At 44.5% G+C, this 20005-nt stretch overlaps 1 protein-coding gene across 21 annotated transcripts in view; it reads left to right on the top strand.

Annotated features, from left to right (window-relative positions):
* The window catches only part of SH3KBP1 (SH3 domain containing kinase binding protein 1), a 356082-nt gene that overhangs the window by 295679 nt on the left and 40398 nt on the right, over positions 1-20005 (top strand). For all 21 annotated transcript variants that reach the window (XM_063804933.1, XM_063804930.1, XM_054676597.2 and 18 more), the window contains one exon: positions 2452-2611. In XM_063804933.1, coding sequence (XP_063661003.1) covers positions 2452-2611 — 160 coding nt within the window. The remainder of the gene's footprint in view (positions 1-2451; positions 2612-20005) is intronic.

Below are 20005 nucleotides of genomic sequence, written 5' to 3'. Positions count from 1 at the left end.
TAAAAAGTAGTTATTTTTAAGTCACAAGAGAAATGCTGAATTAATGAATGTAATTATTTGGAGGTGCTCCTTGGTGTCCTCATGAAATTTTATTGTGAAATTTGATATTTGATATCAGCCTGCCAAAAATTTTACCAACATTGCCAGCTCTTAAGAAGCTATACCTCTTTCTTTCACAGTGAGCAGTTAGAACTTGACTTGTGGAACCTCATTGTGAAGGCCAGGTCTGTGTCACGGATTGAAGAAAAAAAACAGCCATTGAGTATATACTATATGAATAACTCTTTGTATAAAAGCATTGGTATGGCCAGGCACAGTGGCTCACACCTGTAATCCCAGTACTTTGGGAGGCTGAGGCGGGAGGATCACTTGAGCCCAGGAGTTCAAGACCAGCCTGGGCAACATAACAAGACCCTGTCTCTACCAAAAAAAAAAAAAAAAAAAAAAAAAAAAATAGCCAGGCCTGGTGGCCTGTGTCCATAGTCCCAGCTACTTTGGGAGGCTGAGGTGGAAGGATCGCTTGAGTCTGGAAATCAAGACTGCTGTGAGCTGTGATCATGCCACTGTACTCCAGCCTGAGCAACAGAGTGAGACCCTGTTTAAAAAAAAAAAAAAAGTGTGTGATGTGAAATAACCAGACACCACCCTCTGTCCTCATGGAGGACACATGGCTAGTTTCTGGGTAATAGCCAGGCTCCGTGATGGGGACACTTCCTGCACTAGTCCATGCTGACATATGGACTAGGCTTACATGTGAACAACCACCCTAGTTGGCTGACCAAGTGGCCCCACATCTCTGGTTCCTTCCTCTCCCATGATCCCTTGTTCTATGCCACAGCGGGTGAGGGACGTAGAATCCCTGGTCAGATGCAATAGGGAAGCCAGGGAATCAGCCCTACCCGGAGACTTGGTTTCCCTGTTGGGTCAGCACAAACTCCCTTTTCCATTCATCCAGCAGGCTGCTGGAGTTCCTGTCCCTGTCCTGCTGCAATAGGAGAAATGTCCCCTGCTTTGCATTTCAACAGAGCCCTTCCTCCTCTGGCCCCTGTGTGCCATAAAATGAGTTGCCAGCATTCCTGATTGGAGCATATTTCCCCACATTGTGGGAATGAGCATAATAGTACCTGATGGGTTTATTTTTATTTTATTTTTTTAGAGACAGGGTCTTGCTCTGTCACCCAGCCTGGAGTGCAGTGGTGCGATTGTAGCTCACTGCAGACTCGAACTCCTGGGTTCAAGATCCTCCCGCCTCAGCCTCCCGAATAGCTGGGACTACAGGTGTATGCCACCATGCCCGGCTAGTTTTTGCAGAGACGGGGTTTTACTGTGTTGCCCAGGCTGGTCTTGAACTCCTGGCCTCAAGTGATCCTTCCGCCTTGCCCTCCCAAAGCTCTGAGATTACAGATGTGAGCCACCGCGCCCAGCCCTGATGGGTTTTTTTTTTTAACCTTTTGCCAACCATCTGGGCACCCAAACAACATGAGTCTGTGTTTGCAAGTAGAAGGCATCCTGAGTACCATCTTACAAGTAAGCATAGGGAGCCTGCCTATAGTCCGTTGGGCAACTCTCTCAAGTTCCATCTTTATCAAGAAGAATGTGGATGTATGCTTTTTATGCCACACACGGAGCAAGGCTAGTTGGGAACAGAAAATATGAGGTTGTCACTGAACACTGCCCCCGTTCGGCCAACAGATCTGGCTTCAACTTCATTCTAATATCTGTGACTCCAAAAAGCCTTGGAAACCTTATACCTGTGAAGTCCTAGTTTGCCTTCCAAGTTCAAACTTCTTGTGCACAAGAAGAATCCAGAACTCATTGTTCCCTGAAATGCTCTCCCTTTTATTTGCTCATGGCCCTTTTCAGAGGCCAGCCTGAGACGTGTCAGGCCTCTTTCCTTCCCATACCCAGCAGGTCCCGTGGGCCAAACCCCTCAGCCCTCTGCTGAGCCCTGACTCCATGCCAGCACCACATACAGCTCTGAGGAGATGACCAGACTTGGGCCCTGCCCTCAGGGGCTGTCGGCCTACAGGCTGTGCCAAACATGCAAACACCCAGAAAGTGTCTGAGCGTGTTTGTAAAGCGCTGCCCTGTAATGCTTAGGTGAGGAAGGAAGGAAGTCTGCCTTTGAGCTGTTGGGAAGGGAACATGGCAGTGTCACATTTCAGCCAGGCTTCGAAGGAAGAGCTGGAGTATGCTGAAGGTGGGCGGTGGCCAGAAGGGCGCTTCAGGCAGAAGGACCAGCATGAGTGAAGGTGTGCAAGGGAGGGAACAGTGAGCTCTGTGGGACTTCTTCTAACCTGACAAAGAATAAGTGGTGCTCTTGGCCTTCCATGATCACCTTCAGAAATAGCATCAGTAATTTTTTTTTTTTAAGCAGGAAATGAGTGATCTGCATCTAAGTACTGTCACTTACACTCGATCTATCTGTTTTCTTTAAACAATGATTTAAAGAAAGACCAGAGAGAGAGCCAAAACTGGATTTACAGAAGCCCTCCGTTCCTGCCATACCGCCAAAAAAGCCTCGGCCACCTAAGACCAATTCTCTCAGCAGACCTGGCGCACTGCCCCCGAGAAGGCCGGAGAGACCGGTGGGTCCACTGACACACACCAGGTACTGCTGTGCTCTCACCTCCGGGGCGGGTGTGGGGTGGCTATGGAAGGAACACAGGAGGGGAGCTGACTGCCACAGACCTTGGGAGGAAGGGAGAGGAGAAGGGGGTGCTCAAGCTTCCCTCTTACATCCTCCAGCAAAATTATCTGAAGACACCGGCCACTTCTGTCCTTGCTCCTGCACTCAGGCAGGAGTGAGTGTGAGGTTGAGGGGTGCGGTGTGGGTTTCAGGATGGCAGATGAGGACTGGGTACCCAGCATTTAGGCCCTGCTCACACACAGGGGTTTTTCCTGGGCCTTATTAGAAGCAAGGCCAACTGCCCTTCAGCCTGGAAATGCAGGTGGCGTGTCCCTCTTTGTCCCCCTGGATGTTGTGCTGGCCTCAAGTATGTATATCTCATGTGTGGCTACGACCCCTGACCCTCACTGCTCTGCAGGGCTTCTTTCCATAGCCCAGGCTCCCTCTGCTCTTCACTGTACAGCCTGTTATGGAACCCCGAGCCAGGAACGTCTCTAACTCTAAGACCCTCAAAGGCTGGGGACATGTTTTATGCAGGCATGTGTTCTGAGATGTGCTTGACAGAATGCAAATTCATTCGCCAGCTGGCTGGATGCATGTGTTCCATGAAATCAGAGTTGGACATTGTGTGTTCCAGACCTGAGATACCTACCACAGAGCAAGGAACTGTTGAATTCTCTCCATAAGTTCATTGCCAGAACTTTCTACCATAATATGAAAATATATATGTATTATATGTGTTGGTGTAACACACCAGGGCAGGTCAGTGACTCAGAGGTCTTTAGGTATACATGTCAACACACAGTCACTGAATTTTTGTTCTTATGAGCTAAGTTGGCCTGGTGAAATTTGCATGGGCTTCACAGCTCTTGCGTTGGAGTCAGACAGACCTCAGGGCTGGAATCTCAGCCCACCTCATTCATGGGAGGAGTAGGAGCTTGGCTACTCTATCCTCTCACCTCACTTTTTTCATCTGTAAATAGAGGATGATAATGGAATGCACCTAAATAATTCCCAAGTATGCAAATCAACATTATTTTCATTGTTATTTTGATTATTGCCTATTGAATTGGGCACGCTGCAGTAAGACGAAAAGAGCTCATTTACTCTCTTAAAGACAAGTTTTAATTAGTGGTAAAATACACACAATGTAAAAATTACCATCCTAACCATTTTAAGTGCACTGTTCAGTGGCATTAAGTACGTTCACATTGTTGTACAACCATTTCCAGAACTCTTTTCATCTTGTAAATCTGAAATTCTGCACCCTTTAAACAGTGACTCCCCATTTACCCCCTCTCCCAGCCCCTGGCAGCCGCCATTCTACTTTCTGTCTCTATGGATTTGACTACTCCAGGTACCTCAGTAAGTGGAATCATACAGGATTCATCTTTTTTTTTTTTTTTTTTTTGAGGCAGAGTTTCGCTCTTGTTGCCCTGGCTGGAGTGCAATGGCACGATCTCGGCTCACCGCAACCTCCTCCTCCTGGGTTCAAGGGATTCACCTGCCCCAGCCTCCCGAGTAGCTGGGACTACAGGCATGTGCCACCACGCCTGGCTAATTTTGTATTTTTAGTAGAGACCGGGTTTCTCCATTTGGTCAGGCTGGTCTCAAACTCCCGACCTCGGGTGATTCACCCGCCTCGGGCCTCCCAAAGTGCTGGGATTACAGGTGTGAGCCACCGTGCCCGGTGGATTCATCCTTTTATGACTGGCTTATTTCAGTTAGCATGATGTCTTCAACATTCTTCTGTATTGTAGTATGGCTCATTTGCTTTTCATAACAATGACAACAACAAAAACACAACTCCCAGGCTCAAATGTAGAGGCAAGTCGCAACGTGGGCTGGCTGCCCAGTTGATACAGAGCTGTGGTCATCTCAGGTGCGTGTGAGCCCATTCAAGTAGCAGCTGGTTCACCTGTGTCATTCTACAGGCGTCTCCCAAGGTCCAGTCTAACAATTGCCTCCATGTGACACCCCCTGTTGAGTTGGTGAGGCCTCTCCATGTTCCACCCTCTACTATGAACTGGCAATAGAAGGTTCTTTGCACATGCATATATTGGGGCCACTTGACAGCCTTGATGACCTTAGCAAGGATCATTTCAGTGGTGTGGTCAGCCCAGAAGCTAGTATATCAGAAGAAAAAACTTATTTAAACCAAAGTGCTTCCGAAAAGAATACGAGCTATACAAATGCGGAAGATGTGGAGCAGCAAAGGTTGCACATCACTGAAGCCACACCCTGGCAAATTCTATTAGTCTCCAGGGGCTACAAACATTTCCGTTAGCTCAATAACAATTTCCAAAATATTCCTGCTGCTCTTTCTAACAATCTGATTGAAGAGAAGTGGAATTCCAACTGCTGCTTTGCCTTCTAGAGTTGCTTGCAACTCTCTGGTTATAGGATAGGTACAGGCTTTGCAAGCCTGGGGGAAATGTGGCATCACCACCAAACTTCTGGGCTCACAGAGGTCCCATTTGCCTCCTTCCTCTGCTTATCTCTTCTCTGCCTCTGGGTCTCCCAGTATCCAGTGGTTAGTTAGAAGTCCAGGCCATGAAGGGAGATGCATGAGAGAGGTTCGTGAAGCCAGTGGAAGATGTAATTGTTCTTAACAGTGCGTGCCATCTGAGCAGCCTGGGAGAGGGTGGTCAGCCCCCAGCCCTCCACACACCCCATGGCTGCCTAGCTCCCTAGACACTGGTTTGCAGGAGGGTGTGGGGGAGGAAAGCCCTGAGATTCCTGCTTAGCCGGTTTAAGGGAGGGCAGTGCCTGCTCTAACTCAGTGGTTCTCAAACTTCAGCATGCCTCCGAATCACCTGGAGAACTTGTTCAAAGCAGATGGCTGGGTGCTATCCCCACAGTTGCTGACTCAGTAGGTCTTGGGTGGGCCTGAGAATTTACATTTTTAAAAGCTGCTGCTGCTGCTGGTAGTGGTGGTGGAATCCACACCATGACACCCATTGCTCTAGATTCTTCCAAGTTGTTGACGGTGCTCGCCCCTCCTTGCCTGGCTGCCTCTCAAGCGCCTGCTCGTGCTTCAGATTTGAGAGCCCCTGTTAGCATGCCCTCCTCTGGAAGCCTTCCCTTAGATCTCATGATTGCTCTCTCCTCCAAATGCCTGCCACCCGTGTTTAGCCTAGTGCTGGGCCCCATGCTGTGCTACTTGGGATGCAAACACCCCCGGACTTCTTTACCAGATTTAAAGCAGATCAAGAGTGTGTTTTGTCATCTCCACATGCCTTACGGTGTCGAGCATATGGTAGTGGCTCATTTAACAAACACTTGTTGAATGCCATGGTTCCTTAAAAGAGGGGGAGGTGCCAGTGCTTATATTTTGTTCAATTTTGCCTCTCCTGTCGTCCTTCCCAGCCTCCGTACAAGCTCTTTAGTATGCGTGTCTTACATTCTAAGTAACCTATTATGCCATGGATTGCCACACAAAAACACTTTTAAAAGTCAGAGAAAGGCTTATTGTTCCTTGGTACTTAATGCACTTTATATTTTTTTGCTAAGCGATTACATTGAACAACCAACCTGTATATTGGTTTATGCACTTGGTTTCTTCTGCCAAGTTAGTGGAGGTAGGAATGTTAATTCAAATAGTTTTGTGTCAGTGGTCCTCTGGAGAAAGGGTATTGTGTTCTGTGTGAACCCAGATCTTCGCCAGGATTTACCTGACCAGGTGAATGGATGGATAGATGGACGATTGCATGCATGGACATGTAGTCACTGTAAGCAGCTCTCGTTGGAAGCTAGGCATTGCCACTCCAGCTGCAGCGTCCGGGCTCACGCTGCTTCTCACCAGCCAGTAATCTTGCTGCCAAGTGCGGCTTTCAGAGGAGAGTAATTTCTTTCTCTTTAAACAGGAGCTAACATCCTTCAGAAAAAAGGAATACTGTACATAAGTTTAGGAAAAGCATCATCACTTTCAGATATATTCACTTAACAAAAAACGTATTACAGGGCCAGGTACAGTGGCTCCTGTCTGTAATCCCAGCACTTTAGGAGACCAAGGTGGAAGGATGACTTGAGGCCAGGAGCTCAAGACCAACCTGGGCAATATAGTGAGACCACATCTCTACAAAAAAATTTTTAAAAATTATGCAGGCATGGTGGTACACATCTGTAGTCCCAGCTACTCAGGATGCTAAAGTGGGAGGATTGCTTAAACCCAGGAGGTTGAGTCTGCAGTGAACTGTGATGGTGCCACTGCACTCCAGCCTGGGCAACAGAGTGAGACCTTTCCTCCATAAATATATATATGTGTATTTATATATATAAATATAAATATAAATATATTTATATATATAAATATAAATATAAATATATTTATATATAAATATAAATATATTTATATATAAATATATTTATAAATATATTTATATATAAATATATATATATTTATATAAATATATATATAAATATAAATATATTTATATATATATATATAAATATATTTATATATAAATATGTATTTTGTATATTTATATACATATATTTATAAATATATATAAATATATGTCAATATATAAATATATATTTATATATAATATATTTATATATAAATATATATTATTAATATGGTAACATAAAATCTGTTGGACATTGTATATTTTGTATATACAATTAATATATATTTATATTTTTTGAAATATAGAAAAGATATATTACAAATATATATTCATATATTTGTAATACATATTTTATATATTGTTAATATAATAAATATTTAGAAATATATCATTAATATATATTAACAATATATATTTATAAATATAAATATAAATGATATATATTTATATATTTAGAAATATATAAACATATACCATTGATATATAAATATATGTTAACAAATATATACATATGTGTTAATAAATATATTAGTATATTAATATAGTTATAAGTATACATAAATAATATATATTATTAATAGCACCATAATTATTAATAATTATAATAATACTATAATTAATAATTATATTAGTCCTGGTCAGACCCAGGTGTTCCAGTTCACAGTTTTTAGGAATTATATCTAGGAAAACCACAGTGACATCAGTAAGCAGTCTGTGTTCAGCCTGAGCAAGTGGAAACGCACATGAAGGCTCTTACAGTGATCGCTCCCTTCCTCAGATAGTAATATACTTGACCTTTAGTAAGAATGTTCTCCCCACTTCTAGAAAGTAAGTTCATATGGAATTTCAACAGGAAGAAAAGACTTTCAAAAATGTAATACCAGCATTGATTTAAAAATTCAATGGTGGGCTGGGCACGCTGGCTCATGCCTGTAATCCCAGCACTTTGGGAGGCCTAGGCAAGTGGATCACCTGAGGTCAGGAGTTTGAGACCAGCCTGGCCAACATGGTGAAACCCTGTCTCTACTAAAAATACAAAAAATTAGCCAGGCGTGGTGGCGGGTGCCTGTAATCCCAGCTACTCAGGAGGCTGAGGCGGGAGAATCGCTTGAACCCGGGAGGCAGAGGTTGCAGCGAGCCAAGATTGCACCATTGCTCTCCAGCCTGGGCAACAAGAGTGAAACTGCGTCTCAAAAATAATAATAATAATAATAATAATAATAATAATAATAATAAGGTGTATTAGCAATTGAATAAAAATGGGTTCCTCTGTGAAAAGAGTTCCTGAGACTTGGGAGAAGAGTCCAAAAGAAGAAAAAGAAAAACCCAAGGAAATGCTGGAGAGAGGCAGGCTGCCCTTAGCTCTAGTAATTGCATGCAGTGGAAGGCAGCAAGCAAGAAACCTGAGGGGCAGGGCAGGTGTGTACCCTCAAAAGGAAATAAATCTGATAGGGCAAGAGATAGAAGCAGCCTGACCAGTCCAAAGCAGGCTTGTTAATCCTCCCAAACTCAGACATCCCAAGGCATAAGGATTAGTCATTTTCTTCCCAAAGAATAGAGAAGCTAGAGCAGGACCTTCACTGTGAGTTGGGGAGCTTTGCCTGTCTCCCGCTGTAGCACATGCTCTCTGAGTGGCCAGGGGCAGGTGTCAGGGAGCCTTGAGTTAGAGATGTGGGGAGAAGGTCTGGGATGAAGGAGAGGAAGTGAGGCCAGCAAGGATGGAGTGGGAGCAGGGCAAAGTTGATGGCTGGAAGGAAGCACAGGAGATGGTGATCAGAAAGGGGAGGTTGGTGCTTACAACCTTGGAGGTGGGTTTGTTTGGAAGATGAAAACATTCGCAATGGTTGTGGCCACAAATGTGGGTGACTGAAGATGAATGAATGAAGGTCATAGAACTGAAGATACCGAGGAAGGAGGGGCCGGAGTTGGGGATGGATCACCCACGCGGCCACCATAGGCTCAGGAAGATGGCGAGAGCTGGAGTCAGGGAGGCCAGTGTTCTACAAGCCAGTGTCCTCCCATGGGTGCTGGTGTGTTCTGGGAGTTGATGATAGTGACAAGAGGGTTTGACAGTGTGGTAGCAGGTGGTGTGAGCCTGCTGGCTCTATCCTCTGTCGGGCAGAGCAGAATTAACAGCTTTTGCTTTGGCCGGTGGCTGAGAATGTCAGGATGGAAGCGGACCATTCAATGAGAAGGGTCCAGATATGGGGGAGTTGGTTGCTATGAATCAGACATCCCAGAGGTCACTGTCCATTGACTTTACATGTGGAAACATGTGCCCAGGAATTGCTTTCGAAGATAGGCAGTTGGATGATGGACACCAGGATGTGGGTAGGAGGCCCAGTGACTTTCCAGACCTATGCCACTTGGAGATGACCTATTGCTTTAAATGTTAAACATACCATGTGGACTTCTTGTGAAGAGCTGGAGGCTATACTGAGAGAATTGGAGCATAGGATAAGGGGAGGGGCAGCACGCAGTGGAATCGCTTTTTTTTTTTTTTTTTTTTAACCTGTAGTGATGCTGGAGCACTGGATTTCAGAGAAACACTGGGAGTTAAGTGACTGATGAGTTCTGAGGCATTTTAGCTTGAGGCAAAGATTAAGTAAACATTTATATGCCAAACATCAACTAAGTGCATAGGGAAGGGCAGATGTCTCTCTTGGGACCAACTTAAGAGCATGGAAGTTAATTTTTTCTTTAAATTTACCAAGGCATCTTGGCTTAAGACCTTGGGGTTATGATGTAGCAGGAAATAAGCTTCCAGGTACTGATCACTCCGTGAGGTGTCCAACTCCCATGCCCACCAAAAGAAAGCATTAGAAAAGACCTCTTTGCTTTTATTAGGCATAAACTAATCAATCCATTAATCAAAAAAGAGGAAGAGAAAGCTAGTGAGTGTGTGCAATGTTCCCTAAGTCAGCAGGTAAACTGGATACTTGGATGCTTAGCCCATCATTTTGAATTGGGATTACTCAGGTGTTGTGAATTTCTTTCTAAAGATTCCTAGTGATTCCTTGTGTGATTTTTGTGTGTTTCCCTCCTTTAATACAAATCAGGATGAAGACTTATCTTTGGAGAGTTCAGGAGAGAAGTCTTGGCTAGAAATTACAGAGGTCGGCTTGGTGCAGTGGCTCACATGTGTAATCCCGGTGCTTTGAGAGGCAGAGGCAGGAGGATCACTTAAGGCCAGGAGTTCTAGACTAGCCTAGGCAACATAGAGATCTCTACAAAGTTTTAAAATTAGCCATGCATGGTGTTGCATGTCTGTAGTCCCAGCTACTTGAGAGGTTGAGGTGGGAGGATCACTTGAGCCTGGGAGTTCAAGGCCATAGTGAGCAATGATTGCACCACTACACACCATCCATCCTGGGTGACAGAGTGAAGCCCTGTCTCTAAATAATTAAAAAGAGAAAAAAAAAGCAATTACAGAGGTGGATGTCATTGGCTTATAGATGGTAGTTACAAGCATGGAATAGATATGACCACTGCAGGAGATTACGGAGAACAGGAGGAGGAAAGAGTAGAGACAGCAGCAGGGAAAATCACTGCGTACAGGGTGGAGGAAGGCCTAGGAGCCATCCAAAAGGGTAGGAGGAGTGTGATGTCATGGAAGCTAGAAGGAGGAAGTGTGGAGCAACTACTGATCAGCAGTGCTCACACCTGGGCGTGCATCCGAATCACGGGTGTTTAGGGGTGCTTGTTGAAACACAGATTGCTGGCACCCCAGGTTTCTAACTCAGTAGGTCTGAATTAAGGCCTGAGAATTTGCATTTCTCCCAAGCTCCCAGTGCTGCTGCTGCTGCTGCTACTGGTCAGGGGACCACATTGTGAGAACCACTGCCATCTCGAGAGCCAGGGACACCCAGGCTTTGCTCATTAGTTGGCCCTTGGTGATCCCAGTCGAGCAATTTCCATGCAACAGTTGTGGGCAGGAGACAGATTTGGGGTGAGTTGAAGAGAGAATGGGCAAGCGGCCAAGCGTGGGTAGACTTGTCTTGTGAGAAATTGGCTATGGAGAAAAGATGGAGAATGGGTGCTAGATATAGATTCAGGAAGGAAAGAAAATTTGTATGTGTGTATATGTGTGTATGTGTATGTATGATTCATTTGTTTGTTTCAAATACTCGTTAAGTGCCTACCTTTGCCCAGGCCCTCTTCTAGGTAGTAGTTAACTATGGTAACCAGGCCCACCCACTGCTTGCTTGGGCTTTGGGGCCAGGCACACTGGGGTTGAAACCCCAACCCTCTTCTTAGATACCCTGTGACTTCGTGCAAGGTGCTCACCACCTTGAGTCTCACTCAGTTCCCTCCCCTGCAAAATGACACCACAAGGCCTACCTTGCTCAGGTGTGGAGAGTTTAAACAAACTGCTCCACCTCAGGGGCCTAGCTCATTGCCTGGCAACTTGAGAGGCACTTACCAAATCTGTGACCTCCATGGGGGAGGGGTTCCTGCATCAGGCTCTGGGGCCCCAAGGGAGTGGAAAAGTGAACATCCTCCGGGTGGAAGCATGAGTGGCCTCCCCCAGCTGCAGCAAGAGCCAGGACCCAGGGAAGGCCAGCAACTGATGGAAGGTAGTCCCATAGGTCACAGGCATGGGGGGAAGTACCTTGTCATACTTTAGGGACATCTGCATGATTTGCTGACCTCATTCCACTTGTACATATTATCTTCTCTCACTCTCTTTCCTTCCTCCCACACATAAAGTGAATCAACCATAGTGATGGGATTTAGCCTCAGCCCAGGCTGAGTCACATGGATTTTCCTGCCACTGATGGCCAGAATCAGGCAGTGAAACAGTAGGAAATGTTAACACCTCACGCATGCTTTGTACTAATTGGTTTCTAGAATGTGTTTTCCATGGGCTATGTCTTTGAGTAGTACGGTTCCTCCACACGGCACCCTGCAAACTTTTCTCACAGTCACATGATGATGAATTCTCGTTCCTCCAGACACTGCCCAAGATGGGGGCTCAGCATCCTTAAAGCCCCTTGCGCCTCTTTGAGATGTCAAGCTGTGGGTTTGCAGGTGACGTCTACGGATGTCATCATCCTTGTGCCATAGTGGATTGCAGGGCTTGTCAGGCCCTGGATGGGCTCTGGAGAGAGGCCTGCTTCCAGATATATTTGCAGAGTCTGCACAATGAACAGGAATTTGGAGGGGAATTGAGTGAGCACTTTCCCATCACCTTCCAGCGTGTCTTCACCATCTATAAATAGCCAAGCTTGTTTGTGCTTATCCAGACAAGGACGCACGATGCAAAGGGAGAGCTGCCAGGAAAACCACTCTGGTTTCTGCTTCTTGTGCCCCTGGCCTCCCTCTGCTTGTCCCACATTTAAATGGTACCACTTTTTCAGTCCAAAAGTTCCTGTGATTCCTGGGACATTTTTGGCTACCAGGTGAGTATGTGGGGACTCATAGCAGATAACAGCAGAACCTTTGGATTTGGATTTCTGGGAAAGGGAGGGAGGCTCCTCCTGCCCTCCATCTGAGGAGCAAAGGAAACTGGGATTACTGATACTCCCATTTTGTCCTTTCCTGATGGAAGGATCCAAGTTCCATGAGCAGTAACATCCCTCCTGGGGCAGAATGCTTCTGAAGGACTGGCTTTGCATCTGCTATCTTCACAGATGGGCAGGGCCCTCTTGTTGCTGTTCATTTGAGAGAAAAACATCTCTTGGAGCATAAACCCTGTGCACACGGATGCTCACTTACATTATTGCCATCCCAAATGTGGTAGGAAAAGATTGGACTGGCTTGGCATGAGGAACTTTCCATCTGGTTCCAGCTCTGCCACCAATCAACTAGGTGGCCTTGGGTATATCACTCCCCACTCTCAGAGCACAGGACCTCTGTCTGTAATAAAATGGGGGCTTCAGCTGGATAGTCTCTACTCACCTTTAACAATCAGAGCTGAAGTCTGAGATGTTATAAGTAGGCAGCCAGGAGAGCAGGAAGGGAGCGCTTACTTGCGTTGGCCTTGTATCCTCAGGCACCCGACTGGACAGGGCCACAGAGGTAAACAATGAGATGCAGTAGTTTTACACTAGGAGGGAGTGATAAGCAAGGTTGCAGAGTTGGAGAAAGAAAGAAGATAGGTTCTCAGGTGACAGGTGCTCTAAAATCCCAGACTTCACTGCTGTACAATTCATCCACGTAACCAAAAATCACGTGTACCCCAAAAGCTATTGAAATAAAGTAAAAAGTTGTCATAAAAAAAGAAGATAGGATAATTCGAGTGGTTTCTCTAGGATCTGCACATTTGACATCCATTATCATCTGTTCCCAATGCAATGAAAAGTGATGAACAATAGAGGATGTGTGGTGTGTGCCTCAGTGGTTTCCTAAGCACAGGCAATGGGGCGTTTCTATTTCTTTTCCTTTCCTTTTCTTCCCAGCTTTCTTTCCTCCTTGTCAAATTTTGTAGGCAGTTGAAGCCCAAACACTTGTACCTCCTTTCTGGGGCACGGGGTGGCGGCGGAGAGTGGGGGTGTTGCTGCCAAAAAGAGTCACCATATGGACTTGGACTCTGGTTCAGTAGCAGTCGGTAGATTTGCTCTTTCTTCTTTCATCCTTGCTCACCTCCAAAAGGTTTGTGGGTTCTTTTTAGTATTTTTTTTTTTTTTTGTGGCTGCTGTTAGTGCTACTGCTAATTTACTTGTTTGTTTGCTTGCCTTGGCTTCCTGTGCACTTCAACACCTTGTCTGTACCACATGTCTTGGCTTAACTGTCTCAACGCAGGCTAAATTGGGCCATGCCACTGGCTGAGTTCATGGTCTCGAGAGATGCACATGGTGCATCTTCCACATTCCCGTCTGTGCACGAGCCCCATCTTATATCTTGAGTCTGAGTGGGAAGAACAGGCCCCTCTGGATAGGTCGAGTGCATGATTTTTGTTTATTAGTAGTACTTTTAAACTGAGAGAGGCAAAGGTAATTTACTTAGCTGGCAGTGAGCCGGGGTGACACAGGCTGCCTGGCGTCCTTGATAACTCACTGTCTCCAAGGCCAGATCCCCAGCCTGGAAGACCAGAAGGCTGACTAAAGCAGCTTCGAGAAGGAGTCAAGAGCTTGGGCTCTGGAGTTGGACTTAATAGGCCCAATTCTAGACCCTGCCACTTTACTGCTTTTATGACCCTTAATCAGCAAGTGACTTAATTTCACTGAGCCCCAGTTTCCTTATCTATGTAATGAAAACAAGGATGTCACAGGTGGGGTTCTCTAGAAGGCATACCCTGAGCCAGCATTTAACATGAAGATATGTTATAGAGTTCAATACCTATGAAGCAAAAAGGAAGAAGGATTGGGCAGAGGGAGAAGTCATGATGTGATACTGGCTCAAAAAGCCTTGGCCAAATCCATGGAAAGTTTTGGAGCCAAAATGGCCCATCTGAGTCATCCCATGTTGGGCTGAGATGGCTGAGACTTTGATACCATGGGGTGTGGGCTGCCCTGGAGGGGAGGGAGTGCCTTGGCTGAGGAGGCTCTCTGCAGCTGAGATGGTCCCTGGAATAGCTGACAACTGGCAGCTGCCTGCTGACAGCACTCCCAGCAGGCAGTAGGGGCAATGAGCCCTTCACTCAAGGGGCTGCGCATAATAGGTACCTCAAGGGGTGGTTGTGAGGATTGAGTATTTAAAGCATGCCTGTTATCCCAGTGACTTGGGAGGCTGAGGCTGGAGGACTGCTAGAAGCCAGGAGTTTAAAACCAGTCTGGGCAATATAGTGAGAGCCCCATCTCTACAAAATTTTTTTTTAAATTAGCCATGCATGGTAGCATGTACCTGTAATCCCAGCTACACAGGAGACTGAGGCAGGAGGATCACTCGAGCCCAGGAATTCGAGGCTACAGTGAGCTGTGATCATGCCACTGCACTCCAGCCTGGGCAACAGAGTGAGACTTTCTTTCTTTTCTTTTTTTTTTTTTTTAAGTGCTTATTCTAGTGCCTGGCACATGGTAGGCATTCAGTAAACAGTAGCTGTTGCTGTTGTTTCTTTTTTCTTTTTCTTTTTTCATTCTCAAAGGGGGTGAGCTGCTGTTATTTCTATGGGATCATAGGTTCTACTTATACCTGGTGTGGTGCTTGGGCTCGTCAGTCTCTTCTCTGTGATTTAGGTTCCTGCTTTAGTAAAACAAGGAGACTTTTAGCCGGTACTTGCCTATCCAAGTCATGTGTCCTAAGTGTCCATAACGAAAACTGCTAGGTAAAATATAAGAACATTGCATTACTTTGATTTAAAAATCAGAAACAAGTAAGGGCAACTTTCTTCTGATGCCTTTGGATATATGGTAGTATCTCCTGACTTCTCTTATGTTCTCCTTTTAGTTAACAGCTGTAGGCATAGAAACTCACCAGACAGAAACACTTGCAGGAGCTTGCAAATTACAAAAGGATGGGCTTTTTCCTTTTTCTCTGAATTTAATAACATCCCTTTTGCCAAATGGTACCCACATGCTGGGCAGACTGGGGAGAACAGGGACCACTGAGGGGCTGCATCCTCATTGGGTGTCAGCCACTCCAGACACATGCTTCACAGAATTTCAGAAATTTTGGTGTTTTTCAGAACTGAAATTCATTAGCATTGTTCTAAGAGTCTATAAATACAGTGAAAGGCATTTCCAAATAGACATTGTAAAATGCTTGCACACCCACAGTCTGAACACTGTCAAAACACCAGCTGCAGCTTCCCTACTTGGAAGGATCAGAACCTTTTTTAAACTTCACCTACTGTGTTTTCAAAATAGGCTTGCTTCTGGTCCTGTGTCGAAGATCATTTCAACTTAAGCCTGTGTCTGGTGCTTGGCATGAGGGATCAGGGCTCAGTTGGAGAGACTGGAGAGATCCCACTCTCCTTCCTATCAACATGTGGCTGGTGCTTTAGAATCTGGGGAGGAGTGGCTCAGGGATGATTAGTTCCTATTTCTTCAGGATGGTCCCTTGTGGTTCAGGCTATCCGACCATCTGTAAGGGGCCTGCAGGCAAATCCCAGAGATGTAAAACACTCTCCTGAGTCAGAAGCCCCTCCCTGACAAGGGTTCACCCCAGGTCACACTAAATGCCACTTGAGGGACAGCTACCTTGGCCAACTTTGGAGCATAATAGTTTTTTCCTTTTATCCAGTGCCATTAGAACGATGCTCCTAAAATTGGGGATAGAGCGTCTAGTAGCTACAAGCAATTTGCACCTTTGTTTTTCATTTGTGTGGTATTCTTTATAATTTTAACAGTTGCAAAGACAAAATGCCCTTGTGGCAACAGTTTTCCACTGATAGCCGTTGTCGTTGGCTGTTTTTTGTTTCTTATGATTTCTCAAACAGGGATGTTGTATTAGTCTGAGTGGCTTAACCAACAGAATTTATTTCCTCACAGTTGTGGAGGTTAGAAGTCTAAGATCAAGGTAGCCGCAGGGTTTGTTTCTTCTGAGGCCTCTTCTAACAGCCTCATTTTAACTTAATCACCTCTTTAAAAGGCCCATCTCTAAATACAGTCACATTTTGAGGTATTGAGGGGTTTCAACTTCAACATATAAATTTTGAGAGGACACAATTTAGTCCATAACAGACATATACATGGGGATCTGCAAGAATTTTTTTGTTTAAAAAGTGTTGACACTATACTCAAGTCTGTGGTCTGAATGTTTATACCTCCCCCTCCCACAAATTGATGTGTCGAAATCCTCACTCCCAAGGTGACAGAATAAGAGGTGGGGCCTTTGAGAGGTGATTAGGTCATTGGGGCAAAGCCCTCATGAATGGGATTAATGCCTTTATAAAAGAAACCCCTCTCCCTTCCACCACGTGAGGGCACAGCGAGAAGGAAGCTGGGTCCTCACCAGACAGAATCTGCTGACATCTTGACCTTGGACTTCCCAGCCTCCAGAACTGTAAGAAATAAATTTCTGTTGTTTATAAGTCATCCACACTATATCAAGAATATAACTTATCCATAGGTTATTTCCTAACGTGTACAAGGCCCAGAAAAATCACAATGTTTGCTTATTCATTTAGTTAAACACTTTTTGGCATACATAAATGTATAAAGCATTGTACTAGGAGGAAACAAAAGTGACAAAATCCCATTCTGAAGAATAAGTGGGGAAGATTACTGGGTACATATATAAATATGAAGTGCTGTGATAAGGGTTGCGATACAGGGGTGTGTTGCAGGAAACACGAGGAAGAGAGGTGGATCTCTGAGTGCTAAAAGGGTGAGTTACATTTGCTCAAGTCAAGTGGGAAGGGAAGGAATTCACAACATTGGCCAGAAACATGAAATTTGGAGTCAAAGGAGATGATGAAATGTCCCAGAATTTGCCACAACTCACAGGACCATCTCCACTCCAAGCCCACCCCAGACTCCAACATTTCTCTAATGTTGACATTATGGAACAAGAGCTCTAGATAGAACGCCTCTCGGAGGTGATCCTGTTGAAGCTAGCCCACCAGTCATTTTGTTGATGAAGCACTCAAGTTCCAGAGAGGTTCAGTAACCCGGCCAAGGTCACACGGGTGATGAACAGCAGGTTTACATGTAGCACACCTGGCCTGGATTTTTAAGTCTAGGGTTCATAACTCCACCCCTGGCCTGCAAACCAGTTCCCAGGAGAGATGACCTCGTGGGCCACCTACTGCCTGGGTGGTTCTTAAAGGAGAGTTTGTGAGGCAGGATCCAGGCAATCTCAGCTTTTACCTTGGTAATACTATTGGAGAGAAAGGAGAGAGAACATGAGCTGCCTCAATTAGATAAGCCTCTAGTTGCTATTATTAAGAGTAAACTTTAGGCCGGGCATGGTGGCTCACGCCTGTAATCCTAGCACTTTGGGAGGCCAAGGTGGCCAGATCACTTGCGGTCAGGAATTCAAGACCGTCCTGGCCAACATGGTGAAACCCTGTCTCTACTAAAAATACAAAAATTAGCCTGATGTGGTGGCACGCGCCTGTAATCCCAGTTACTCAGGAGGCTGAGACAGGAGAGTTGCTGAAACCCAGGAGGCAGAGGTTGCAGTGAGCCAAGATTACGCCACTGCACTCCAGCCTGGGTGACAGAGTGAGACTCCATCTCAAGAAAATAAAATAAAAGTAAACTTTAAAAGGAAGGAAAAATCCGCCTATAATCTTATCCCAGAGATTACTACTATTAACATTTTGGACTATTTCTTTCTTGTCTTTTTCCTATATATGATTTTGTTTGTTTTTCACCAGTTTTCCATAGATGTGATCATACTGAACAGCATACAACTTTAGATATTGAGGGAAAAGTGCATTTATTGTACAAATACATAATGCATTCTCATTTCAGAAAATCTGGCAAATGTTCACTAGTTCCACAGATGTTTTTTGAGTCCCTGCCATGTTCCAGCTACTGAACTGGGTGGTGGAAATCACCCATCAGACTACCCAGGAATAACCACTGTAAATTTTCTTCCAGTCTTAAAATCGCTCTTCCTAATATGTCAGGAGGGCATGTGGGTATATGTGTGCTGCTGTGTGTGTTGTTTTTAACCTGCCTTTGTCCCTTAACATTGCAACGTAAGCATTCATTCTTGTTAGTATAAGCCATTTATAAACATCGTTCAGATGGCTATATGAAAGTCCATCAAATATCATAGTTTATTCAAGTGTTTTCCTATTTATGAAAGATTCTAGTTCTTTTCAGTTTTTCTTCATTACAAATGACACTGTGAAAAGCACACTGATGCATAAAATCCATTTGGGAGGCGGAGGTTGCAGTGAGCCGAGATCACGCCACTGCACTCCAGCCTGGGCGACAGAATGAGACCATGTCTTAAAAAAACAAAAACATTTTACTCTTTTATATATAGACAGAGAGAGAGAGAGTACATATATATGACATATATATGTACTATATATAGTACATATATGTACTATATATAACATGTACTCTATATAACATATATGTACTATATAACATGTATGTACTATATATAACATATATATGTACTATATATAACATATATATGTACTCTATATAACATATATGTACTATATAACATATATATGTACTATATATAACATATGACTATATATAACATATATGACTATATAACATATATACTCTATATAACATATATGTACTCTATATAACATATATGTGTACTATATATAACATATGTACTATATATAACATATATATGTACTTTATATAAAAGAATAAAATAGTTGAGAATGACAATAAAAGGAAAATAAGAGTAGTAAAGTAATAAAGCATAGTAATGCACAATAGGGTCCTCTAGGGTCCTCTAAAGTTTCTGGAGACAGGCTCACATTTGATTGGAAGCTTCCAGCTGTCAAATCACAGAGGGAAACAGCAGCTCCCAGATTGACAGATACCATAATACACAAATAAGCCACATGTTCAGAAACTGCTGAGCTGTTCCGAGATACATGTGATTAACTCATGAGCAAAACTTCATCTTTCTGCCAGCAGCCTCTCTGACTTAACCCCAGCTGCCCACAGGGTATCACCTCAAACCATCTTTCCCTCTTGACTGGAAAAAAAAAAAAAGCCAAGTAGAGTTCACTAAACTCACTGCCTGAGTGCTCTCTTTCTCCTGGGCAGGACATGTGGTCTTATAAGTTTTGATCTTTGGTGTGTTTCAAAAAGGACAGAGCTGTCTGGTTGTGAGTATAATTTGTGTTTAGTCTGTTATTTTGAAGGATGGCAGCACCCAATCCTTCTGGGATCTGTGGATCCCAGGTAATGATATTTAAGGGTCCCCAGGAATGTATTTCTTTATATCTGGGGAAAACTCTTAAAAATGAAAATGCATTTCTGCTAATAATTCTGCATTTCTGAAACTTTTCATTCAGGTTACCTTCAAATTAGTGGGTGCTGGGGCCCTGACAGTGAAATGTTTTGAAATAAATGTCCTCCATCCTGCCCTTTCTGTTGGCTCGGGATCAGTCTGAGGCAATGGCCGTGGTGGGGCCCAAGCTTGGGTAGCCAGGGGACGGAGAGGGAGTCTGCTGTGGAAACCTAGCCTAGGGGAGCCCACAGCCTTA

This window comes from Pan troglodytes, chromosome X (genome assembly GCF_028858775.2).
Source record: "Pan troglodytes isolate AG18354 chromosome X, NHGRI_mPanTro3-v2.0_pri, whole genome shotgun sequence".
NCBI lineage: Eukaryota > Metazoa > Chordata > Mammalia > Primates > Hominidae > Pan > Pan troglodytes.
Note: the sequence above shows the minus strand (reverse complement) of the source record. Positions and strands in the feature narration are given on the sequence as shown.